The sequence below is a fragment of the Myxine glutinosa genome, chromosome 6, assembly GCF_964187855.1.
Source record: "Myxine glutinosa chromosome 6, kmMyxGlut1.1, whole genome shotgun sequence".
Classification (NCBI taxonomy): Eukaryota; Metazoa; Chordata; class Myxini; order Myxiniformes; family Myxinidae; genus Myxine; species Myxine glutinosa.
Genome location: NC_136266.1, coordinates 128252510 through 128280391, shown reverse-complemented (window position 1 = coordinate 128280391; position 27882 = coordinate 128252510). Strand labels below are relative to the sequence as shown.

Below are 27882 nucleotides of genomic sequence, written 5' to 3'. Positions count from 1 at the left end.
TCGAAAGGTAATTCTAAAGTGTAATTCGAAAGGTAATTCTAAAGTGTAATTCGAAAGGTAATTCTAAAGTGTAATTCTAAAATGTAATTCTAAAGTGTAATTCTAAAGTGTAATTCGAAAGTGTAATTCTAAAGTGTAATTCTAAAGTGTAATTCTAAAATGTAATTCTAAAGTGTAATTCTAAAGTGTAATTCTAAAGTGTAATTCTAAAGAGTAATTCTAAAGGGTAATTCTAAAGTGTAATTCTAAAGTGTAATTCTAAAGTGTAATTCTAAAGTGTAATTCTAAAGTGTAATTCTAAAGTGTAATTCTAAAGTGTAATTCTAAAGTGTAATTCTAAAGTGTAATTCTAAAGTGTAATTCTAAGGTGTAATTCTAAAGTGTAATTCTAAAGTGTAATTCTAAAATGTAATTCTAAAGAGTAATTCTGAAGTGTAATTCTAAAGTGTAATTCTAAAGTGTAATTCTAATGTGTAATTCGAAAGTGTAATTCTAAAGTGTAATTCTGAAGTGTAATTCTAAATGTAATTCTAAAGTGTAATTCCAAAGGGTAATTCTAAAGTGTAATTCTAAAGTGTAATTCTGAAGTGTAATTCTAAAGTGTAATTCTAAAGTGTAATTCTAAAGTGTAATTCTAAAGTGTAATTCTAAAGTGTAATTCTGAAGTGTAATTCTAAAGTGTAATTCTAAAGGGTAATTCTAAAGTGTAATTCTAAAGTGTAATTCTGAAGTGTAATTCTAAAGTGTAATTCTAAAGTGTAATTCTAAAGTGTAATTCTAAAGTGTAATTCTAAAGTGTAATTCTAAAGTGTAATTCTAAAGTGTAATTCTAAAATGTAATTCTAAAGTGTAATTTGAAAGGTAATTCTAAAGTGTAATTCTAAAATGTAATTCTAAAGTGCAATTCGAAAGGTAATTCTAAAGTGTAATTCTGAAGTGTAATTCTAAAGTGTAATTCTAAAGTGTAATTCGAAAGTGTAATTCTAAAGTGTAATTCTAAAGTGTAATTCGAAAGGTAATTCTAAAGTGTAATTCTAAAATGTAATTCTAAAGTGTAATTCTAAAGTGTAATTCGAAAGGTAATTCTAAAGTGTAATTCTAAAGTGTAATTCTGAAGTGTAATTCTAAAGTGTAATTCTAAAGTGTAATTCTAAAATGTAATTCTAAAGTGTAATTCTAAAGTGTAATTCTAAAGTGTAATTCGAAAGGTAATTCTAAAGTGTAATTCTGAAGTGTAATTCTAAAGTGTAATTCTAAAGTGTAATTCTAAAGTGTAATTCTAAAGTGCAATTCTAAAGGGTAATTCTAAAGTGTAATTCTAAAGTGTAATTCTAAAATGTAATTCTAAAGTGTAATTCTAAAGGGTAATTCTAAAGTGTAATTCTAAAGTGTAATTCTAAAGTGTAATTCTAAAATGTAATTCTAAAGTGTAATTCTAAAGTGCAATTCTAAAGGGTAATTCTAAAGTGTAATTCTAAAGTGTAATTCTAAAATGTAATTCTAAAGTGTAATTCTAAAGTGCAATTCTAAAGGGTAATTCTAAAGTGTAATTCTAAAGTGTAATTCTAAAATGTAATTCTAAAGTGTAATTCTAAAGGGTAATTCTAAAGGGTAATTCTAAAGTGTAATTCTAAAGTGTAATTCTAAAGTGTAATTCTAAAGTGTAATTCTAAAGTGTAATTCTAAAGTGTAATTCTAAAGAGTAATTCTAAAGTGTAATTCTAAAATGTAATTCTAAAGTGTAATTCTAAAGTGCAATTCTAAAGGGTAATTCTAAAGTGTAATTCGAAAATGTAATTCTAAAGTGTAATTCTAAAGTGTAATTCTAAAGGGTAATTCTAAAGTGTAATTCGAAAGGTAATTCTAAAGTGTAATTCTAAAATGTAATTCTAAAGTGCAATTCTAAAGGGTAATTCTAAAGTGTAATTCGAAAGGTAATTCTAAAGTGTAATTCTAAAATGTAATTCTAAAGTGTAATTCTAAAGTGCAATTCTAAAGGGTAATTCTAAAGTGTAATTCTAAAGTGTAATTCTAAAATGTAATTCTAAAGTGTAATTCTAAAGTGTAATTCTAAAGGGTAATTCTAAAGTGTAATTCTAAAGTGTAATTCTAAAGTGTAATTCTAAAGTGTAATTCTAAAGTGTAATTCTAAAGTGTAATTCTAAAGTGTAATTCTAAAGAGTAATTCTAAAGAGTAATTCTAAAGTGTAATTCTAAAGTGTAATTCTAAAGTGTAATTCTAATGTGCAATTCTAAAGTGTAATTCTGAAGTGTAATTCTAAATTGTAATTCTAAAGTGCAATTCTACAGGGTAATTCCAAAGGGTTATTATAAAGGGTAATTCTAAAGGGTTATTGCAAAAGGGTAATTCTACAGGGTAATTCTACAGGGTAATTCCAAAGGGTTATTATAAAGGGTAATTCTAAAGGGTTATTGTAAAGGGTAATTCTACAGGGTAATTCTACAGGGTAATTCCAAAGGGTTATTACAAAGGGTAATTCTAAAGGGTTATTGTAAAGGGTAATTCCCCATGTTAATTCTACAGGGTAATTCTACAGGGTAAATAAAACAGGTCTCACAGTTCACTCCCAGGCCTACAAGGACCACATACAACACTATAAAGATGCCCTCGCCCGCGCCCGCTCCGCCTACTACTCTCAAATTATCCACTCTGGCTCCGGAAACCCAAAAGCACTCTTCTCTACAATAAACAAACTCCTCAGCCCCCTGAACACCACCACCCAGTCATTCACAATAGACAACTGCATCTCCTTCCTTTCATTCTTCCAACGCAAAATTGAAAACATCTACAACAGCTTGACCACCGCCACACCCGCTCCCCCTCAAACCACCTGCCCCCCCTTATCCTGCCATCCCCTGTCTCAATTCTCCCCAGTCTCCCCTACTGACCTCTCTGAACTCCTCATCGGAATGAAAACTGCCACCTGCACTCTTGACCCCATCCCCTCCAGCTTTGTCAAGGCCTCCCTTCCTGCTCTCTCTCCACTTATCATTGCAACAATAAACTCCTCCCTGTCTACAGGCATCGTCCCACCATCCCTCAAAATTGCTGCTGTTACCCCCATTCTGAAAAAACCTGGACTAAACCCTGACACCCTAAATAACTTCAGACCCATCTCCAACCTACCCTTTCTGTCAAAGGTTTTGGAACGCGCTGTAGCCACTCAACTCAAACATCACCTCTCTGCAATAACCTGTATGAAACATTCCAATCCGGATCCGGATTCCGCAACCACAGTACTGAAACTGCTCTCCTCAAAATCACCAACGACCTTCTCCTCTCCTCTGACGCTGGCAACCTCAACATTCTCATCCTCCTCGACCTCAGCGCCGCCTTTGACACCATCGATCACACCATCCTCCTCACCCGACTTGAAACCACCTTTAACATTACCGGCACTGCCCTCTCTTGGATTAAATCATACCTCTCTGACAGACGTCAGTTCATCTCCATCAATAACTGCAAATCCCCCACTGCTCCCCTCCCCCAAGGTGTCCCCCAAGGTTCAGTTCTTGGCCCCCTCTTCTTCATCCTTTACCTGTCCCCCCTCGGTCACTTAATCCGCCGTCATGGTCTCCAATTCCACTGCTTCGCCGATGACATCCAGCTTTTCATCTCCACCAAGTCCATCTCCACCGCCACCCACTCTATCCTGACAAACTGCATCACTGAAATAAAATCCTGGCTTCAAATCAACTTCCTCAAACTTAACTGTGATAAATCTGAAATAATCATCATTGGCCCAAAAACGCTCACCAAGTCCACCCATAACTTTGCCCTCAACATCGATGGTTTCCCAGTATCCACCTCCCCTCACATCCGGAATCTTGGCATCATCTTTGACCAAACCCTCTTCTTCGACAAATACACTGAACAGATCACAAAGACAGCCTTCTTTCACCTGAAAAACATCGCCCGTCTCCGTCCATCCCTCTCCTCCGTGGCTGCAGAAACCCTCATCCACGCCTTCATCACTTCCCGTCTGGACTACTGCAATAGCCTCCTTTATGGTTCACCCTCAACAATCACCAATAAACTCCAATACATTCAGAACTCCGCTGCCCGTCTACTCACCCATTCCCGGACCCGTGACCACATCACCCCCGTCCTTTACAAGCTTCACTGGCTCCCCATCTCCCAGAGAATCCAGTACAAAATCCTCCTCTTGACCGACAAAGCCCTCCATAACCTGGCCCCATCCTACCTGGCTGACCTCCTCTCCAGACACACTCCCACCCGCAACCTCCGCTCTGCTGGTACCAACCTCCTGACCCCCCCCCCCCATCCGGACCAAATTTAGATCCTGGGGGGACAGGGCCTTCTCCATCGCTGCTCCCACCCTCTGGAACTCGCTACCTCACACCATCAGAGACTCCTCCTCACTCACCACATTCAAAACATCACTCAAGACCCACCTGTTCAACACTGCATTCAACATTTAACCCACAGCATCTAACCCCTGACTATCTCCACTCCTTCTCCCTCCTTTGTGCTTTGAATATTTCCCTATTGATTCTTCTTTTTTTGCAATTGTCTTTATGTTTTGCTATGCATTATGTTTTGCACTCTGTCAAAGCGTCTTTGGGCTTCCTGAAAAGCGCTATATAAAATAAATGCATTATTATTATTATTATTAATTCTACAAGGTAATTCCAAAGGGTTATTCTGAAGGGTAATTCTAAAGGGTTATTGTAAAGGGTTATTCTACAGGGTAATTCCAAAGGGTTATTGTAAAGGGTAATTCTACAGGGTAATTCTACAGGGTAATTCTACAGGGTAATTCCAAAGGGTTATTATAAAGGGTAATTCTAAAGGGTTATTGTGAAGGGTTATTCTACAGGGTAATTCCAAAGGGTTATTGTAAAGGGTAATTCTACAGGGTAATTCTACAGGGTAATTCCAAAGGGTTATTATAAAGGGTAATTCTAAAGGGTTATTGCAAAGGGTAATTCTACAGGGTAATTCCAAAGGGTTATTATAAAGGGTAATTCTAAAGCGTTATTGTAAAGGGTAATTCCCCACGTTAATTCTACAGGGTAATTCCAAAGGGTTATTCTGAAGGGTAATTCTAAAGGGTTATTGTGAAGGGTTATTCTACAGGGTAATTCCAAAGGGTTATTGTAAAGGGTAATTCTACAGGGTAATTCTACAAGGTAATTCCAAAGGGTTATTATAAAGGGTAATTCTAAAGGGTTATTGCAAAGGGTTATTCTTCAGGGTAATTCCAAAGGGTTATTATAAAGGGTAATTCTAAAGGGTTATTGTAAAGGGTTATTCGACAGGGTAATTCCAAAGGGTTAATATAAGGGGTAATTCTAAAGGGTTATTGTAAAGGGTAATTCTGCAGGGTAATTCCATAGGGTTAATATAAGGGGTAATTCTAAAGGGTTATTGTAAAGGGTAATTCTGCAGGGTAATCCCAAAGGGTTAATATAAGGGGTAATTCTAAAGGGTTATTCTAACGGGTACTTCTACAGTGTAATTCTAAATGGTAATTCTGAAGGGTAATTCTAAAGTGCAATTCCAAAGTGTTATTCTAAAGGATAATTATAAAGGGTAATTCCAAAGTGTAATTCTGAAGTGTAATTCTAAAGTGTAATTCTAAAGTGTAATTCTAAAGGGTAATTCTAAAGTGTAATTCTAAGGGGTAATTCTAAAGGGTAATTCTAAAGGGTAATTCTAAAGTGTAATTCTAAAGTGTAATTCTAAACAGTAATTCTAAAGGGTAATTCTAAAGTGTAATTCTAAAGTGCAATTCTAAAGGGTAATTCTAAAGGGTAATTCTAAAGGGGATTCTAAAGGGTTATTCTAAACCTAAAGGGTAATTCTTAAGGGTAATTCTAAAGGGTAATTCTAAAGTGTAATTTTAAAGGTTAATTCCAAAGGGTAATTCTAAAGAGTTTCATTCGTTTCTAATCCTTGCCTATGTCATATTTAAAATGCCAAACTGAACAGCTTCCTTCGGACATGGGTGATTTTTTGAATGTAAGCCAGCACCTAACAGCTGATTCAAAGACGGTGACGTCAGTAATCTCCCATTTTGCATCCATCCCACAAATACCTCCAAAATATGTCAAATATAATCTATATATATAAAACACAGTTTGTGTGTGTGTGTGTGTGTGTGTGTGTGTGTGTGTGTGTGTGTGTGTGTGTGTGTGTGTGTGTGTGTGTGTGTGTATAATGTTACCGATAGACTCCTAAACGGAGAGGCTTACGTGCTTGATATTTGACATAGACATGGCCATTGAGCGTGGGACGAACATGGCCGAACTCAAAATATTTGACGATCCATATTTTTTATTCATATTTACCTCAGCGCATTTCAGCGCACGGAATCAATGGAATCAGAGCAGGTGGGCGCTGATTCGCTCAGAGCGATCACGTGATGACGCTATGACGCTATGAAAAAAAAAATCGCTATGACGCTATGAAACGCTATGACGCTATGACCGCTATGACGCTATGAAAAAAAAAATCGCTATGACGCTATGACGCTATGAAAAAAAAATCGCTATGACGCTATGAAATGCTATGACGCTATGAACGATATGACGCTATGAACACTATGACGCTATGACGCTATGAAAAAAAAATCGCTATGATGCTATGACGCTATGAACGCTATGAAAAAAAAATCGCTATGACGCTATGAAATGCTATGACGCTATGAACGATATGACGCTATGACGCTATTAACGCTATGACGCTATGAAAAAAAAAATCGCTCGCTTTGCCAAGGGGCTCGCTCCCCCCCCCCCCCCGTTCCCCTCCCCTCCCCCTCCCGGCAATGCCGGGTACTTCTGCTAGTTAAGTATAATTTACTTTGCATTAAATTATTATGTCCAAAACTACAAGAAAACGAACGAGACAGAACAAAAGACTCCTTGAATCTTAAATAACTAGAGCAATGCGACTGTGTCTCCAATTGGCCTCCACATAGTCCCACAACAGGTAGATGCCCTCGCTTACTGTCCTAAAAATATACAGGTTTGATTGAAATCCCTTCATCTGTTTTCAAGTGTCACATTTTCACCAGCCATGACAGGTTTCACATCGACCGGTGAAGCGGTTTCAGAGAAGGGATTTTTTTTAATGTCGGCTTTCAAACTAATATTTCTGCCCCACCACGTGATGTATGACCTATAAAAATGTACATTCTACATATATAAGGGGTGTAGGGGATCACGTTTGTGAAGTTTCATGTTGATCGGATAAGGTTCATTTTTCTATCCAAGATGGCTGCCAAAGCACGTGACTTACGACATCATCATTTTCAAAGTATATGCAACATGATAGGGTAAGTGTTGGATGATATTTCAAAAAAAATTTCATTGATAGGGTATGTAGTTTCAGAGATATTCGTGATCATCTTTTAATCACCATGCCTAGTCGATGACACATGTAAAGTTTGGAGTCAATCGATTTGGTGGTTTGGGAGAAGGTGTTTTTTAAAGGTTTTAGGTTAAATCCAATATGGCTGCCAAACTATGTGACCCATGATGTCATAAATTTAATATTTCACTACAAATGGGTCATCTTACTATAATTCACCAAATGTCCATCCTTCTGTCTGTCCGTCCGTTCGAAGGTACCGCAAAAACTGCTGAACCGATCGCAACGATATTTTGGGTGGGTAATCCTGGGATCTCCTGGAGTAAAATAGGCTATATTGTTTTCCCAATTTCAGCTTTGGCCTCCAGCATTTTCAGGGTTGGACTCCCGCATAACGTTATTTTCCCGGGTGCCGCACAAACGGCTGCACCGATCGCTGCACAGCTGCACCGATCAGACTCGGTGACCTCGGAGTCTGACCGAGACAAAGACCTTTTATAAGGACATGGGTTGAATCCCTGCTTGAGAGAATGCCAACCCCCTCCCCGCCATCACGGCCGTCTCTCCAAATCACAATCCCACGAGATATGTGGAAAGGACGACCCAAAACCAATTATCTTCTTTTTGTTTCGTATATAAACATCATTAAAAGTAAATAATGACCTCGGCCAAAGTTCAAACGATGTGGGTTTAATTTCTACATGAGAGAACTCCACATAGCTATTTGGGTGGCGTATAAGCCAACAGATCGCTGTCTCCATCGATCTTGCCGAGGCCGGAACACCTATCGGCTCAAAATCCTTTTTTTTTTTTTTTTTTTTTTTTTTTTTTTGTATACAAGATCGAGGCTCGTGAAAGAGCGAACATTAATCACACAGAAAGACAAACAGACACATAAAACAAATAACATCGGGAGCGGTAGACAAGATGGGGAGAGAGGGGGAAGGACACAAACACAACATTTGAGAGCAGGGACCGAGAGACATGGAGACATGGAGAGATCTGTGGGAGGGAGAGGGCTTTGGGGGGGAGGCATGTGAAGGGGGGGAGGCATGTGAAGGGGGGGAGGCATGTGAAGGGGGGGGGGGGTGGGAGAGGTATAAACATATGGACACTGCCAGGATTTCCAGGAAATAAGTTGGAATTTCAAACAAGGTGGATCTGGGGTGAATTAGTGGGGGTAGAAAAGATCAAGGTTATGGATGGGGGAAGATAAGAGATGGTGGTGAACAGCTGTTTTAAAGACCTGGAGGGAGGAGAGGGATTGAAGGGAGTGTGGGAGTTTGTTCCACAGGCGGGAGAAAAGAGGAATGAAAGAGTGAAGGTGAGCAGAGAGCCGAGATTTCGGCAGTTTAACCATCAGAGGGTTGCTGGCAGATCTTGTGCGACCTGTAGGAATATTTGGGGGACAGAGCACAGAGAGAGCTGGGGGAGCAAGGCCAGAGAGGAGTCGGTAGAAGACAGAAAGACCACCTACCTGCCTGCGGTGAGTGAGTGAAAGGCCCTCAGAGATAGCTTCATCGCGGGAGATTCCAATGATTTTGAAAGCTTTGGATTCAACAGCGTGAAGCCGAGCCAGGTGTGAGGCAGGAGCACCAGCCCATAGGGGAGAACAGTATTCCATTGAGCTGCGGATGAAAGCCTTGTATGTGGTGAGGAGCTCAGGTGTGCCGAGGAAGGACTTCGCACGACGGAGGATGCCCAGTCGGCGACTGGCTTTGGAGGCCAGCTTGGAAATGTGGTTTTCCCAAGAAAGATCATGGCAGATAGTGAGACCCAAAAGCTTGAGTGACAGAACTTCTTGGAGAGGATTGTTGAGAAAGTAGATGGGAGGGTTGTCCAGTCGATCTTTTCGGAGAGACATAGTAAGAGAGTGAGATTTGGCAGGATTGAAAGACATGTTCCACTTGTTTGACCAGTCTGTGATTTTGTCCAGGTCTTCAGAGAGTGAGGAGGCTGCAGACTGCCGATCTGAGGGAGGAGGAATGGAGCGGCAGAGAGTGGAGTCATCAGCAAAGAGATAGAGAGGATTTTCCAGAGAGTCAGAGAGATCATTGATAAAGACCAGAAAAAGCACAGGGCCCAGCACACTTCCTTGGGGAACTCCAGCCTGAACAGGAAGGGGAGATGAGAGAAATCCATTCAGGGCCACACGTTGACTACGACCAGAGAGGAAGTCCGCAAGCCATGCATGGAGATTTCCATGGATACCATAGGAGGAGAGTTTGGTGAGCAGAGCTGGGTGCCAGACCGTATCAAAGGCCCTTGATATGTCAAGGGAGACAGCTCTGATTTCCTGTTTGGCATTGAGGACCTCCATCCATTGTTGAGACAGCAGAAGCAGCATGTCCAGAGTAGAGTGACCTGGTCTGAAACCAAATTGATGATCAGAGATCAAGCCATTGGAGAAGAGGAAAGATTTCATATCCGAAGCAATGATGGATTCCATGACTTTGCTGATAATTGGGAGCAGGCTGATTGGTCTGTAGTTGCAAGGATCTGTTTTTGCACCTTTTTTGTGTAAAGCGGTAATGTTGGCTGATTTCCAGGATGCTGGCAGATGACCTTGAGCAAAAGATAGGGTGAAAAGAACAGAGAGAGGGTGAGATAGAGCGGCAGAGCAGGATTTTAGGACCCGTGGGCTGATGCCGTCTGGTCCAGTTGCAGAATCAGAGTCGAGGTTTGACAAAAACTCCTCCACCTTGTCAGGACAGAAGGACACAGAGTCCAGGAGCAGTTGGGTTCGACTGGGAAAGGTGGGAACAGAGAGAGATGGGTTTGGGACTAAGGATGTCGAGGCGAACACAGAGTTGAGGCATTCGGCTTTGTCACGTGCGATGTCAACTGTGTGGCCATTTGAGGTAAGGGAGGGGATGGAGGGGGAACAAACACCAGAAACGGATTTGACCAGACGCCACCAGGATTTGGAGGAAGGAGACAGGTTTGAGAGTTCATTCTTGAGTGAGGAGAGATAGTGCTTCCTGGCACTCCTGAGGGTAGACACACACTTGTTCCGAGCTTGGTGGAAGGAACTGAGATTTCCTTCAGTTGGATTAGCCTTCCAAGAGGCAAAGGCAAGTTGTTTCAGGGCAACTGCCTCACCACAAGATTCAGTGTACCATGGACGGGAGGAAGGGTAAGACAATTGAAGGCGAGATGGGATAAATCTGTGCATGAGAGAGATCAGTTTGCTTTGGAAGAATTCCCAGGAAGAATTGATGTCAGAGGCAGTGGAGATGGGAGACCAATCCAGACGATTGATGGCTGCTTGAAGACCGTCCCAGTCGGCCTGAGTGAAATGCCAGACTCGTCGACGCTGAGGAGGCTCTCTGAGAATGGCCAGAGAGATGTCCACTTTGACAAGCACATGATCAGAAGAACCGATTGGAGCAGAAGAAGAGCAGCAGACATTAGCAGGGAAGTTTGTCATAACCAAGTCTAGAAGAGAAGATACTCCATTGGCTGAGATCCGGGTCGGGAAATTGACAGATTGTGTCAATCCCAGTGAGTCACAGAAGTCCTTTGCTGAGGTGCCATGACTAGTGAGAGAGGAACCCACACCCAACCAGGTGGCATGATGACAGTTGAAGTCACCACATATGAGGAAGAGAGAGTTGGGATGAGTGGATAGAAGTTGGTCCATGTTCTCAGACATTGAAATGTAGATGGAGTCATCACTGTTTGGGGGACGGTACAGAACACATATGAACAAAAGGTGGGAGCGGAGAGGAAGCCGTAACCAGAGGTACTCCTGCGGGTGAGGAGGAAAGAGAGCAGTGCAAGGAGAGTGAGGAAGAGAGTTTTTGACAAAGATAGCCACCCCACCACCAGGCCGAGGCTCAGGTCTATCATACCGGAGGAGGGAGTAACCAGGAAGAGATATTAAGGAATCAGAGACATCTTGAAGGAGGAAAGTCTCTGTTAAGCAGATCAAGTCTGGATTGTCAGAAGCAACCTGTATGGAGAGATCAGTCAGGTTTGAGCGAAGGCCCCGGATGTTTGAGGTCCATACCGTTAATGAAGAGAGAGGGGGAGCATCGGGTACAGGACAGGGGAGGGGAGGAGTAGGGTAAGATGAAGGATGAGAGGGGGAGGTAGGGAGAGCAGTTGATAGTGTTTCAGATGTTGCAGAAGAGTTCCAAGAAAGGGAAGGATGAGGAGGATGAAAGGTTTGCTGGTGAAGGGATGCGGCACAGTGAGGGGTTGTTTGAGGGGGGGCAGAGGAAAGTAGAAGGTTTTGGGGGGTGGAGGTATGAGATAGAAGGGAGACGAAGTGGGGAGGAGGCAGCTTGGAGGAGGAGGGGGGAGGAGAGAGAATTGGAGAGGAATGGTATGGGGGGAGAATTGAATGGGAGGGATTGGGGGGGAGTTTTGAAGGGGAGGAGTGAGGGGGGAGTTTAGGAGGGGAGGGGCAAGGGGGGAGTTTTGGAGGGAAGGGGAAAGGGGGGAGATCAGGAGTGGAGGGGCAAGGGGGGGGGGGATTAGGAGGGGAGGGGCAAAGGGGAAGTTTAGGAGGGGAAGGGCAAGGGGGGAGTTCAGGAGTGGAGGGGCAAGGGGAGAGTTTAAGAGTGGTGGGGCAAGGGGGAAGTTTCGGAGTGTAGGTGCAAGGGGGGGGATTTGGATGGGAGGGGCAAGAGGGGAGTTTAGAAAGTGGATGATTAATGAAAGACGAACATTGATAACAAATTGGGTTTGTTGTGATTTTCAAGTTAGCAATCCGGTTCAGGATGATGGAGGAGGGATGGAATGAATGTGAATTTAGACCATGTAGTGAGGGAGACGTATAAGATATTGAATTTCTTTTTTTTGAAGTGGAATGAGTTGGAGAGGAAATTGAGAAAAGCCTTTTAAATAGGAAGAAAAACAGCGTGTTGTAATATACTACTGAATAAAAAACAGAAGGGGAAAGGTTAAACATATTTAAAAATATTTAAACAGAACTATGAACAAACTTATATGCACAAAAATACCAACGGGGGGAGAGCCGAGAGGGACCACCACGAGTCACGTGAACAGGGCAAACGGTGGATGGCAAGGAGATAATGGGGGTGGGGCGAACAGCACACCTGGACAGAAAATACAGGATGAGACAACAGTACACGTGGAGAAAATAAAATAAATGTTTTTGGTTTTTTTTGGTTTTTTTTGGGGGGGGGGGGGGGGTGGGGATTTAGAACGTTAGACAGTATTATGTTCGGGGTAGAAGGGAAAAAACCAAGAGCCAAGCAAAACACACTTAAGTTAACAAAACACCGACGGGGGTACAACTACAAGGCCACACACGATGAGCAGAAAACGATTAATTAATTAATTACGAGTTACAGGAAATTCAAACCAAAACTAACTATAATCAAACAATATCACATGGACGATAAAATAACGAATTGAAATTTGACAATCTATCTGGGGAAATGGGGGAGAAACACGTGGTCGAAGAACGAACGAACGAATAAGAATGAATAAACGAATGAGCACAGAGAAGGTAGTCTTTTTTTTTTTTTTTTTTGAGTTGAGATTTACATAAGGAAGTAGGCTTTGGGGTGGAAAGACTGCGAAAACAGAGAACGAAAGTTATTGGATCACAAACGACAGGCGCTGAGAGAAAAACAAAGCCTCAAGGTTGTACAGTGTACACTGTACAAGACCTCGAGACGACACGAATTAACGCGATTTTCAATACAGGTATGAAAGATTTGCACCGAAAATCTTTGACGGGACAATATACGTACATACACCATAAAAGAAATACAGTTATAACGAAAATACAAATTGGAACAATGACTTAACTTCGATTTCGATGGAGAGCGTGGAGACCTGCGAAAAAACGAACCGTCGCCAGCAAGACCGGAAACGGAAACGGAAGAAAACGGAAGTTTTAACTGTTGATTTAGTAGTTTTTACAATGAAGGAAACATTAACAATGTTGTTAAAAGTTAATTTTTTTATTAATTTGTGATTGGAGATATGTTGTTTGGAATGAAAAAAGAGATATCGAGTTCAAGTGAATGACGACATGCCGTGGTGGTTTCAACTTTCTGAACGTGAACTTTGCGGATCGCCATATGCAGATTCGTCACGGACCCACGATTGATGTTTCTATACGTGAACGTATCCGTTTGTTTGTGAACGGGTACGTTTTTCAAGGAAGTCCTTCACAAACTTGCTGTCCATGTCTGATGTGCGACTGAAGGTGCTACAGGAATGTGGAATTTATTGGTTTCATGGTTTAGCATTCGCCATATCTGCATTGCCTGTTTGCTGCTGGCCTCCCACCCCTGCGTAGCACAGGTATCTCACTAGTAGTATGCAATTTCAGATTTTTAGGATAAGGTATGCGATGAAAACATTTTTGGCTGGTATACAATTTCACTTGTGATGTCATCATTATCATGCTTTTGTTCCCCATTGGGAGTAATTGACAATGTGCCAAGTTTCAAATGTTTCCATTCAGCGGTTTCCGAGAAATAAATTTTTAATTATTTGCGTTTAATCCAAGATGGCTGCCATACCACGCGACCTATGATGTCACAATTATCATAAAAACATTCTGCATGGGTGTCACTCCTACCCTGAAAGTTTTGTCTCAATCGGACATGTGGTTGCTGAGAAAAACGAGGTTTAGCCCGTATGGACGGACATACGTACCGCCGGATGGACAGACGGACGGACAACCCGAAAACATAATGCCTCCGGCCACCTTTGAGGGCGGAGGCATAAAAATAGTGTTATTTTTCTTATTCAATAACAATAGTAGGCAGAAAACTTTAAGGGGGAAATGCAGAACAAGTAACAATAAGTATCAATTGTTATAAACAAATAGCTTCAAATCGAATAAGGGGAGGGTTAAGAAGGTCACATGGTAAGGACATTTTGCACAAAGGGTCATTGATGTATGGAATTGTCTTCCTTGGAAAGTGGTAGCAACAGGGACAGTGGATGGATTTAGAATTGAATTTGATAGGTACCCAGAAGGATCGGCGATAAAGTGGTACAAGGACAATGGCAGACGGAATTAATGGAAGGGTAGCCGGAATTAATTTAATGGGGTGATCTGTTGCCATTGAGTACATGTTGTAGTTCAGGTATCTTGACCTTTTATTATATACAAAATCGAAGCTTGTGGATGAGCTAAAACATAGAACGAATCAGGATGTAAAATAAAAGGAACAGTTGAAAGAGATAGGGGAGGAGGACACCAAGAGCAGGCTTGAAGGACAAAATAGAGGGAGCAGCAGAATGAGAGGTGGCTTTGGAGCACTTTGGGGGTGGGGTCATTGGGGTAGAAAAGATCATGGGTTTGGATGTGAGATGATCTGAGATAGTGGTGAAGAGCTCTCTTGAAGACCTGGAGGGACGTATGCGATTGAAGAGAATGTGGAATTTGGTTCCACAGGTGGGGTAAAAAAGAGGAACAAATGAGTGGAGATGAGCAGTAATTCTGGATTTTGGGAGTTTCACCAGAAAGAGGTTGATGGTGGGCCACGACCCATGGGTGGGAAGGGGAAGGGGTAACAAAGCACAGAAAGAGCAGGAGTTCAGTTGCAAGACCAGAAGGGAGAGGGTAGAAGACAGAGAGACCACCAACCTGTCTGCAATGTAAAAGTGAGAGGCTGATCATGTGAGCTTCATGGTGGGAGATTCCAATAATCTTGAAGGCCCTGGTTTCCACTGCAACCAAAATGTGAAGAAGGGGAGCCAGCCCAGAAAGGAGAGCAGTAATTCATCGAGCTGAGGATGAAGGCCTTGTAGAGTTAGATGTAAGTGCATGGGTAGGAGTTCAGGTATGCCAAGGATGGGCTTTGCACAACCAAGGATGCCTAGTCGGCGACTGGCTTTGAAGACCAACTCAGAAGTGTTGTTTACCCAAGAAAGGTCATCGGTGATAGTGACACCTAAATCTCTTAGCCCATTACCTGTCTGTTGTGGAAAACCAATCAGGTCCACACAACTTAGTCCAACGGGTGGTTTAATTCCATTAAGACCATGACATCATTCTGTAATACAGGAAATGCAATAGGAATAAGATTTGGCATCACATGGGTCCATCCATAACATTCAATGCAAGCAAGCTTAATATTCTATGCAGGCGTACCGTTAGCGAGTCTGCTAGATGTAACATGTCACAGGAGAAGTCTCGGAGCACCGTCCGCAGCGGGTCTTATAGCCGCGCCCCTAGCGGTGTCAGCGAGCAGCGAGCATCACCCCGGGTTCAGTACGAATACGATTTCACTACATTCTCCCCCCCGTTAGAATACTGCAGAGCGGCTAGAAGCGGGCGAGCGTCAGCACGAACAGGGTGCGGAACAGGGTATCAGTCGACCCAACCGTACCGGTCCGGGCGGCGAATTTCTCTGCCAGCATGCGTCGGAAATTCCCCGGGTACGGCATCACGTATCCCAGTGTCCCCGGCGTCGGAGGCGCCACCAGGGTCAGGTGACGAAGGGGGTACCGCCAAGCCGTCGGGCCCGGGTAGACGCGGCGAGGGGAGGGTCGGTAGACTTTCGGCGATGGGTGCGTCGGGAGAGTCCATAGTCTCATAGATGGGTTCGATCGGTTCGTCCGATTCCCTACTCGGGTCGGCGATCCCGCATGGGGCAAGATGACGTACGGAGACAGTAGCCTCACGTCCATCAGCCGTCATCACACGAGCATGCTCAGGATTAGCCTGGAGAATCTGCACTTTGTCCACTAGGGGGTCGTACTTGCTCGTGCGAACCACCCGTTTAAGGTAGGCCGGCCCGGGCCCAGCGAGCCAACTGGGTAAAGACCGTATACACCCCGTGCTCCTGGGGTGGTGGAAAAGTCGCTCGTGGGGAGTTTGGTTGGTTGCCGTACACAGGAGAGCCCTGATCGAGTTCAACGCCGCAGGTAGCGACCAAGCCCATTTATCGAGGCCCCGGCCGAGGGTCCGGAGGTGGAGCATGACGGCCCGCCAGATAATCCCGTTGAAGCGTTCGATCTGCCCATTTGCCTGGGGTCTGTACGGTGTGGTATAACTAGAAGCGATGTTATTTTGGAGCAGATAGCCGCGCACCTCCTGTGACAGGAAGACCGCACCCCGGTCGGTGTGCACATAGGCCGGGTACCTGAACATAGAGAACAAGTTCTGTAAGCATCGCATCACCGTTGCAGCAGTCATGTCCACGCACGTATAATAGTCAGGCAGATAGGTGTATCCATCATAAGAATTGTGGGTTTAGACGTACAAGCATGAAATTTGGCACAGTCATAGATAATAATCTAATGAATAATTCCAGATATGGACCCACCGCGAAAACGTCCTATGGTAGCCATGGCGGCCATTTTACAAAATGGCCGTTTTGACCGCGATTATTTTTTACCGGACGACACAAATGCTTCTTTATGTTCTAATGAAATGACTCTAGATACACATATATGCCATAATTGTATTCTCCAAATGACCACAATTTGCATTTGTGTTGCCAGCAATGTCAATTAACCCACCAAGCACTGTAACGGTAACTTATATTACTAGATAGTTCCAGTTTGATCTTGTTTATACATCACAATTTTCTCCACCACACTGGCACAAAGCGGTACATTTCAAACTAGCTTGTTTGCACTTGCATCGTCCCTTGCAACCCTTTTTGCATTTACAACAAATCAGCTCCCTTGATGAAATGCTGGCTTCAGGAAGCATGGACCACAGGGGTTTCCAGTTGTGGGGATCGATCCATCCCCAATCCCCAGGTGAGGGCAGATCCATAACAACCTTGAGCATGTTTCCCCAGCAGTGGCCACCCGTGTACACAGCCCTCTTGATTTGTTGTACCAGGGCTCCTCTGGTAGGGGGAATAGCTTGCATGGCTCGTCCTTTCTTCGTGAAGAGTGCCTGTCGAGCTTCGTCTATGTTGACGAGATTGCTGGTGCGATCGTAGAGAAGAATGGTGAACCGCTCGAGCACTGCCACAACGTCATCAGAGATGTCTGCTGTCCCCGTGGAGAGATGAACTAACGCTGGCGTCAATTCGTCAAATACTTTCCAGGTATCCCAGGCTGTATTCTTGCCCCGTGTATTAAAGGACAAGACTGTGTCACACCCTGTGTATGCATGGAACATCGGGAGGGCCTGTGACTTATCTGATCCAAGGAATGCTGCAATTTCATGTGCTGGAATATACCTGAAGTGCTGGCCTGTCCCAAAGGCCACCCAAAGCTCCTGGATTTTGAGTTTGGTTGTTGCTGCCACAGCCAATACCACTATATCTGTATCCACCGTATGCAGAAGAATTTTCTGAAATCCATCACGGACTGCATCCGCGAGATGTATCATCATTCGTGTATCAGCCTCCTCATGGTCACATGGGGCAAGATGACTGGTGTCGCGTGCGGGAATGCACGTCACATCTGAACCATCCGTGGTGACTATCTGCTTATCTGATACAAGATGTGTGATGTGTTTTGTCAAGAAGGCAAACAGTTCTGTTTTGTTTGCATTAATTCTCAGGAACTGCTGCCAATTTCCTGGAAGAACAGTGGATCCGTCAACTCTCCTTCGAATGCCTTTCCCACGTTTGTCCCTGGCTTGAGATTTCAGGCTGTTGTCATGGTACTGGTCCCAGACTATATCCACACGACAGGCTCTTTGCAAGTGACCTTGTATGTGTGGCAAGAATACTTTCAGCGCATAATCATCAAAGGTTTTGGCAGCAACTGGTTTCAGAACGTTCACCAACACTGCCCCGTCAAGGATAGTGACGTCAGTATCTGGTTTTGGAGCATCACCTCTGACCTCTGCGTAACTCTCTAGACACACCAATAGATCTGATTTGGTTCCCAGTCGTAACTTCCCAAGCTGAGATAAAGACGGGGGACATGCTTGGTTTTCATGGCGGAAAGATTCTGCAAGATCACCATCTCGTGTTTGAGATGCAATGTGAGAAACGTAGCTTCAATGCCATTCCCGTCATCAAGGCGTCCTAATTCTAGTGGCATCGGTAATTCGTGAAGTTCATTGAAACGTCTGATGTTGAAGGCAATGGTAGAATAACCAACTCCAACATCGTGCCGTTTTGATTCTGCTGGCATTGCAAACTTTCTCATGTGATTTTTTGGCACAAAACGCACTTGTTCCAATCCGTCTGTACCTGCGCCTTTGATTGTCCAGGTTGCAGTGGATCCACTAGCTGATAACTCTTAGACATTTCGCTGTTCAAAACACCAACTGAAAAAAAAGATAAGATACGATAACAAGTTGCAATAAATAAATAAAAACTTTATTTAATTTGCTAATTTGCACTTTATTTAATTTGCTAATTTGCACTAATTTGCATAAAAATGATACGTGGGACATTTTTTCAACTATTTAACATAGCAAATCATTTTCTACACATTTTTTCCTATCTATAGACACCAATGAGAAGTATATTTCGGGGGGGGGGGGGGGGGTGCACGAGACCCCTATCTAGCCACTATACTAAAAGCGGCCATTTTGTAAAATGGCCGCCACGGCTACCATAGGACATTTTCGCGGTGGGTCCATATCTGGAATTATTCATTAGACTATTATCTATGACTGTGCCAAATTTCATGCTTGTACGTATAAACCCACAATTGTTACACCTATCTGCCTGACTATAAGCGAAGGGGAATCGCGAGTACTCATCGACGATAGTGAGCAGATAGCGAGAGCAACTCGACACCGGCAATGGGCCCTTGAAATCCATCGCCAAGCGTTCCCACGGCCTCGTAGCCCTAACCAGAGTCCCCATGGGTGGGTTATAGAAACGCGGTTTGATTTCCGTGCATATAGCGCAGTTGCGACAGATACGGCGGATATCGTCAATCGAGTATGGGAGATTGCCACGCCGCACAAAATGAGCGAAACGCGTTACGCCCGGATGGCCCGCAGTGGCATGCAGCACACGTAGGCCCTCCAAAGAGGTGATACCCGCGCATGTAGCCGGTCTCGATAAGGCGTCGGCGGCCCGGTTATCCTTCCCCGGGCGGTATTTGATGGTGTAACAGAAGTCGGCGAGTTCGATACGCCAGCGAGTGATTTTCTCATTCTTAATGCGCTGGGCGTGTAAGGTGTCGTACATGAACGCAACACTTTGCTGGTCCGTGACGATTTGGAAGCACCGCCCGAGTAAGTACGGGCGCCATCGCCGAATAGACTCGACGATCGCATACGCTTCCTTTTCGACAGACGAGTGTCTCCGCTCAGCGGTGGTAAGAGTCCGTGAAAAGAAAGCCACCGGACGCCCTCCTTGGGAGAGGGTCGCCGCGATGGCCTGATCCGAGGCATCACTTTCGAGGACGAAAGATCCGCTCTCGTCGATCGTCGCCACGGCGGCACTGGCGATGTCGGCCTTAAGGCCTCCAAAGGCCGCCAACGCGGCCGGACGCAGTGGGAAGGTGTCGCAGGCCACGAGGGGGCGAAGTTTCGCGGAGAAATTTTGTACCCATTTCGAGTAATGGGCGAAGAGCCCGAGGACGCGCTTCAGGGACGCCCGATCGCAGGGAGGGGCCATGTCGAGCAAAGGTCGCAGACGCTCCTTATCCGGAGCGACAGAGCCATGGGTCACGGTGTACCCCAGAAGATCTATCTTGCGCAGAGAGTATTGGCACTTATCCTCGTTTATGGTTAAGTGATACCTCTGCGCGACCTCGAGGAAGCGCTTCAGATTAGCATCATGGTGCCCTTGGTCATACCCACAAACCGTAAGATTGTCTAGGTAGACGAAAACATCGGTTAAGTGCTCCCTCGCAATGAGGTCATCCATGGCCCTCTGGAAACAGGAGACCCCGTTCGTTACCCCAAAAGGCAATCGAGTAAACTGGTACAACCGCTGCCCCGACTCAAAAGCGGTATAGATATGATCCGCCCTAGAGATAGGGATCTGATGGTATGCACTACGGAGATCGAGAGTGCTGTAGACCAAATACTGGGCCACCTGTCGCACCAGTGCGTCCATCCCCGGAAGGGGGTAGGCATCCAGCTGTGTAAAGCGGTTAATCGTTTGGGAATAGTCGATTACCATGCGTCTGCGGTGGGCCTCGCTCCGCACCACCAAGACCTGGGCTCGCCACGGTGACCGGCTAGGTTCTATGATACCGTCTTTCAAGAGCTGAGCCGTTTCGTCCGCAATGAATTGCATGTCTGCGCGAGAGTAGCGCCGTGATTTTACCGCGACAGGGGTACAGTCGGAGGTTAGATTGGGGAAGAGCGAAAGCGGCTGGATGTCCATTTTTGCTAGGGCACACACAGCAAGTGCGTCCGCCCCCACAACAAGCGTGTCAGGCCCACCAAACTCCATTTCCAGACGACCATGCCGCTTAAGAAAATCGTGTCCTAACAGAATATCAGCACATAAAGCAGGTAAAACCATAAGGTGGACATCTGGAAAAACCCGTCCCTTTATCACGAGTTTCAATCGGCATTCCCCCTTCGTGCTGAGTCGAAGTCCCTGGGAAGCCATGAAGATCCGTCTCGTAGACCTCAAGACCTGCCAACCATGCCTGTGCACTAGTCGCTGGTCGATAAAACTATCCGTAGACCCTGTATCCACCAAGGCCCGCACACAATGGCCTTCGACCATGAAGGGAATAAGGGCTTGAGCCAGGCCGGACGAGCCTGCTGGGAGTGGGACTGAACCCCCCGAGTGGGTCGGACGAGCCTCGCGGGCGGATCCTATGCCAGCAGCAGTTTTGCGGTCGTTGCTGGAGTCTTCATTGTCCATGGGGAATCCGTTAAAGCCATCAGAGAGCTTTCCCATGCATTCCGGTGTTTTGCGATTCAAAATCTGACAATTTTGACGGGAAAAAGCCTCTGTAGTATTTGAAAGCGCCTTTTGACATTTTTGCCAGAAAAAGGCCTCCGTAGTATTCGAAATCGCCTTTTTACGGGTGAGGGCCACCGTAGTTGGTACCGAACCCATGTCGCCGCCAGTGGACGCCGTTCGCTCATGAGCGACATGACGAGAACGTACCGCTGGGGCTTGGTGAGGCTCCAAAGCCCCTCGCGTGGCCCGGAGGCTGGTCAAGGACGCATACGCCGTGCCCGATTGAGGATGAGACTGTGGTGGCTGTCCGGTGACGCCCGCCAAGGTCGACTGAGCGCCCAGGGGCCCGCAGAGAGGGGCCCTGCCCTTCAAAGCCGGGTAAGGCGCCGTGTTCCGGGCTCGGCTCGTAGGCTCCGCAATGAGCCCATCCAAGGTCGCCGCGTGCGGTTTTCCGGAACACTTTCGCGTAATGCCCCTTTTGCGAGCACAAATGGCATGTGGCGTCCCGAGCCGGACACACGGCCCGGGAATGACGTTGTCCCCCACAGAAATAGCAGGTGGCCCCGCGTAAGGCCTTGGGTCTGGCCGTTGCGGCAGCCATCAGGACTGGGTCCTCCTCCGGAGCATCCTGGAGTTCCGCGAGCAGGTCCGCTTCCTCGGCGGTAGCACTCTCCGGCCGTGCGTGTAGCGAAGTTCCCGCCAAGAGGCGCGTGCGATCATAGGTGTTCGATTGCAACCACGCTTCGGTGTATACCTTTCCTTGCTCGAGTGCCGTAGCGAAGGTCAGGTCGGGCTTCTCCAGGAGTTTGAGCCTTAGGTCCTGGGAGGAGACCCCAGCGACATAAGCGTCTAAAAGAAGGTCATCTTGAGACTGCGCGTGAGTCCGTGGCTCCCTGGTGCTGTCCAGCAAGAGCTGCCGGAGCTCCTGGGCGTAGTGGTCCATCGGCTCGTTGGGTTGCTGACGTCGCGTTAGTAGCAAATACCGAGCATACACCGGGCTCTTTTCCTTTATGTACAACCGTTTGAGCTCCGCAATCGCGAGGTCGTACGTCGCAAATTGTGCGATGGAATTGTACACCTTGTAGTCGATTTTTGAATGAAGCGTTGCTAGCTTCGCGGCAGCCGTCGGCTCGGTCTCAGGCTCCGCGAAATGATGCTCCAACGTTTTGAGCCAGTGCTTCAGTTGCAATCCTCCATCCGAGGCTTGCGGGTCGGCACAGAATGTTGCAACCCCCAGCGTCTTGTTGCCCGCCATGTCTGTAGATCTTTAATGGAATTAAGTTTGTGGAAAACCAATCAGGTCCACACAACTTAGTCCAACGGGTGGTTTAATTCCATTAAGACCATGACATCATTCTGTAATACAGGAAATGCAATAGGAATAAGATTTGGCATCACATGGGTCCATCCATAACATTCAATGCAAGCAAGCTTAATATTCTATGCAGGCGTACCGTTAGCGAGTCTGCTAGATGTAACATGTCACAGGAGAAGTCTCGGAGCACCGTGCGCAGCGGGTCTTATAGCCGCGCCCCTAGCGGTGTCAGCGAGCAGCGAGCATCATCCCGGGTTCAGTACGAATACGATTTCACTACATTGTCTGCTTCGCAGATCCTTAAAGGTGCCAATGCTCAAGTTTCCCAGCTCAAATTATAAATTGTTGTACATGATATGGACTGCCTTTCCTCAATGACTAAAGTGACTTCAGCAACTTTTCCCCCCAATTCCCCTGTTAATCATACAAAAACAACAACCGGTAAGTCCTCACAGACCACAGGTAAATTGTCCATCTATCAGATTATACCATTTTCAAAGAAAACAAGAAAAATACATTAAATATCATAGTGTAAGCCCCTGCCATGGTTTTAGTAGTTTTGCTGTAAGGAGTTGAAGGCTGTCAGTCAGCCCTCTTTGGGCGGATGACAAAACAACATCATCTGTATATGTATACTCATGTATTGTATTTGTGCCAAGTTTGAACAAAATTGGACCATGCATGTTAAATAAATGGTTGGGGACACATTTAAGTCACAAAATGGCCACCAGTCAGCCATCTTGGATCTGTTCTTGAAAAGAAATTACATGCATATGTAAGCCATCATTCGTTATCTACGTGCAAAGGTTGAACAAGATTGGTAAATGCATATCCAAGAAAAGGTTGATGACGTGTTCACCATCGAGTTTTTTACAACTAAAATGGCCGCCAGTCCACCAGTTTGCCACGTTTGATCGGATCGCAAAATAAAGTGAGGTGCACGTGTATGCCATCGTGTACTGTGCTTTTGCCAAGCTTGAACAAAACTGGACCATGCATGTACGAGAAATTGTTGGAGACACGTTTAAGTAACAAAATGGCCGCCATTCGGCCATCTTGGATGTGATCTCGAAAAAAAGTGACGTAAGCCATCATCAGGCATGACTTAAGCCAAAAAAATGTAAGCCATCATTTCATATCTGTGTGCCAAGTTTCAACAACATCGGCAAATGCATGTCCGAGAAATTGTTGAGGACTTGTTCAACATCGGGTTTTTTACAACTAAAATAGCTTTCAGTCAGCCATCTTTGATCGCACCGTGAATCAAAATGATGTGCATGTGTATACTCACCATGTGTCGTCGTTGTGCCAAGCATGAACAAAATCGCTCCATACATATACGAGATATGGTTGCGGATGCACGGATGGACGAGACCAAATCCATAAGCCCCCGTTTCGGACTAAGTCCAACGAGGGCAGGTAAAAAAACAAACTGTATTTTGATGTTGCAGGTGAGCAGTATGGATGGAGGAGAAAAGCAAGACCCAATTGTAAATCCAGAAGCGCTGGAACCTCTCCACTCTTTGGGTAATGTCAAAGTATAACAGACTTATTTATGTTTATAAGTTGTCTTCTTTCATGTTTCCATTTGAGATCTTCCCACTCACTTTAATTTTTATTTAATCATTTTAATTTAATATATTCACACACACACACACACACACACACACACACACACACACACACACACACACACACACACACACACGCGCACACACACGCGCACACACACACCTACAGATATTATTATGTAGCAAGTACTGTACTTTTAAAAGAAAAAGGTGTTAGGGATGAAAACAATGACAAATGAACATTACTTAGGCAATTGCATTTAAAACTGTATTCATAGCAGAAATGCAATTGCCTAAGTAATGTTCATTTTTCATTGTTTTCATCCCTAACACCTTTTTCTTTTAAAAGTACAGTACTTGCTATATCCTAATATCTGTACGTGTGTGTGTCAGTATTTTAGTATTTTAGTACTAGCCCAAGTATTTTTTTTAAAAAGGTTGTGCATAAGGTTGTGGGGCAGCATCTTGCGCTGAGGCTGTGTCGCTGATGCAACGCACTCTCTTGGTTAGGACCTGAAGTTGCAATTTAGCCATGGTGCCGCCGATAGTTTGTCTGCTCTTCGTGAAGGACACCGTGGGATCTTTAACGTCTACCTACGAATGCTGGCAGATGGGACACCCAGTTTAACGTCTATCCGAGGGACGTCTGACACATTGATGAATAACCCTGCCCGTGACAACACCGAGATGGCAGTTTATAGCTGGGTCGGGATTCTAAACTCAGGCTAGACACCTTGGTATGTAAATGTGCGTACCTCTGGGATATCCTGTTAACCCAAGCTGATGATCAATGATCCATTTGTCTGGCTTCGTTATGACTTCTCCCTCATATCGTTCCCATAACCTCACTGTTGATTTGTGCATTACAAAGTGAAAATGGTGGTGGTTCGTGTGCAGCCACCCGGCTGCTGGTTGCATCATTTTCGGTGGGCACGTCTGCGAATGATGTGATGCCTCTCTATAACCAGTGATCTGGTACTCGTTTTGCCGACCTCGGAAGGATGAACAGGCTGAGTCAACCCCACCTGCCGTTAATTCAACGGGATTCAAACTCAGGACCTTAGAATCCCAAGCCCGCCACCCTAACCATTGGGCCACCACCAGGATAAAGTGCAAATGAAAAGCGATTTTTAGGTTGTGTGCTCTTTATCTAGCTCAGCAAATCAAGGAAACTATTATCGTTTCTTTATAAATGCTGAGATATTATTGTTAAGAATATCTGTTTGCAACACTCAATATCTGCCTGCAACACTCTTATTAGTAAGGGCATTTTATGAGATATTTCACAAATCTGTTAACTAAATTGTTACCAAAAAATTTCTTCACCAATATGTTTGTAAAGGTGTGTAATAACATGTGTTAAAATGTTGAAGTTCAACTCCCGTGGGAAACCCAGAAAAAAAGCTGTTGAATTCGGGTACCGAAAAATTATTTTCGAGAATTTTTATTTTTTTAAATCGGCCCTTAAGTAACTTATGAGGGGTCAAATAAGGGTTTTTCATGATTCTGAGTTGATTGTTAACATTTATATTTTCACTTTTACATTTACACACAAAGTAGCTTTTATTTCACATACATATATAATACTCAAGAGTTATTTCTCATTCACAATGTCAGAAGTTTCAACAGTCATTGTCTATGTCTTCTTCAGACTCAACAACATCATGACTGCAGTTTCTGCATGTAATGCCATTACAGACTCCACAGGCCGAGATGCACGTGACCCCATTCTTCTTGCAGCTGCATCGCCGGTTGCTGCAATCTCCATGACAATTACAGCTCGTGAACTGCAATAGCTCCTCAGGAGCCGTGGGGTCCAGTGTTGGAACTGGCTCATACCCATGCACACCTATTGTCCATCCATAGTCACTGGGGTTCAGAGACATGCTCTGTAGAAGGATACAGTCCCGGGTCTGCAGGTAGCTTAGTTTGTTTGCTGCAGGAATCCTGTTGAGAAAGACACGAGCAACTCCTTGTCTCTATCGTTGTCGAATGGCTTGATCTCCTCAAACCATTTTAGGACAAGTTCAACTGCCTCTGCATCTCGCTTCATCTGTGTCTTGGCAAGGTCTCTGTGGACTGGAACATGTTTACTGACGTCCTCCTCCATCCGCCGGTTGACATCAGACAGGTGACTGAGGGTGAGCACCCAGCATTTGTGGCCAGAAAAACTGTTTCTCATTCTTCCTCTGCTCAGTCCACCTTGTGACTTGGCTGCCTTCATTAATGTCTGCTCAATGCAAATGTCACACCATGTGCCGGACCACTCATGACTTGAGTAACGGACTACGTGGTTCCCGTGGGCAGTGAGACGTTCTAAGGTGTCTTTGTAAGCAGGCAAAGTTTCTAGTTCCTTCATGAGTTGACAGTACAGCCGTGCGCCCTTGGCATACTGATGATGGCCTGCAGCGGCAAAGATGTGAAGCATCTTGGTAACAATGCAGGACAGATGCCCATTGTGGTCTGCAAGTCGCTCGGTTCTGATAAAGACCTTGATCACATCTACCATGTGGTGGTACTCCACCCAGAGTGCAGGTGTTCTTCCTCCTTTTGCGAGTCGTTTGAAGGTTTCTTCAAACCTTTGCTCAAACACTGGCACTACTGGGTCTGAGTGTCTGGCTCCCATCTTCCCATCAGCCACCTTCTCCATGACCCAAATCTATGATCAAGTTGTATGGCAAGCCCCATTTGGTGTGGCAATACTCCAGACCGAGGTCGACAGGCCTTAATAAAATTCTGCCCCCAAACGGCAACTCTTTCGTCTGTCTTGACAATCGGTCTCAAGAACATCTGAAGGCTTGCAGGAACAAGTGTCAGCTGACTATCGATGTCAGTCATACTGTGTGTGGTGGGGTATGACTTTGGACCTAAATCAATCAAGGCAATATCATTGGATATGAACTTGAGTGCCGTCTTTATGATCTGAGTCTTCTCATCTCCATGGTCAAGATTAGCATGATGCCCTCGCAGAATATTGTCGGTGCCATCTTTGAGACAGAGTACATCTGCCCTTCTTTCCTGTGTTGTGAAATACAAGGTGTCTTCGTATTTCTCTAGAAGTTTTATCTTTAGCCAATGCTTTGAATAAGAAAGGCTCTTCTCTGGTGACTGATCAAACTCCTGCAGCTTTTCATGGACTTGGTCCATGTTCATTACCCCATGCTCTAATTCTGAGTCTAACCATTCGCAGAATTCAATAAAAACTGCCTCTCGCTCCTCATCAATACTCCTCTGTCCTCTCTTCCTTTTTCTTTCCTCATCAGTCTTGGACAAACTGTCACCTCTCGCAAACATAAGTTTGCATCGCAAATGGTACAGTGTTTCTTCTGCTACCAAGTCGTTGATCCCTTCCAGGCGTCCAGTGACTTCCGTGCCCCAGTCATCCCCACGACTCCGTGCTGTCTTCAGAAAGCTTGCCTTCAGTGTATCTGCAGTCAAATTATCTGGCACTCTGTATTTCTTTCTAGCTTGTGCTGGATTATTTTTGTAGAGCTGGGCTGGTTGGTTGCAAAGAATGCATACATCCTTATACAGGAGGTCAACTGACTGTGATCTTCTAGAACTGCAGCCAGTTGATGAACTGAACTCACAAGTAGTGCGTCTTCTCTTCAACTTTGATGACTCTTTCTCTGCCTTTGATGCTTGAGCTGACTTCTTGGTGGTTGCAACAAAGTTGTTGTACAGATCATTTTTACACTTCTGGTGGTACCTCAGTTTTCCTTCCTTTTGAGCCTCCTTCATACGTTCCACAACAGTAACATTTTCGACAGTTTCTGCTTGTTTCAATAAAGTTGAGTATCCCTTTGGAGTTGCCTGTATGAGCCTTTCAGCTGGTGTATCCGAGCGTGCACAGATGAAGCAATTGAGCACAGGTGGAGTAACGTCTTCATCCAT

At 44.8% G+C, this 27882-nt stretch overlaps 1 protein-coding gene across 2 annotated transcripts in view; it reads left to right on the top strand.

Annotated features, from left to right (window-relative positions):
* The window catches only part of CATIP (ciliogenesis associated TTC17 interacting protein), a 42544-nt gene that overhangs the window by 4171 nt on the left and 10491 nt on the right, over positions 1–27882 (top strand). Inside the window, exons 1-2 of one of the 2 annotated variants that reach the window (XM_078779483.1) lie at positions 7293–7322; positions 23869–23944. In XM_078779483.1, coding sequence (XP_078635609.1) covers positions 7308–7322; positions 23869–23944 — 91 coding nt within the window. In that variant the 5' untranslated portion in view covers positions 7293–7307. Of the gene's footprint in view, positions 1–7292; positions 7323–23868; positions 23945–27882 lie in introns of those variants that run through there. The other variant, XM_068119230.2, reaches the window with a different exon arrangement.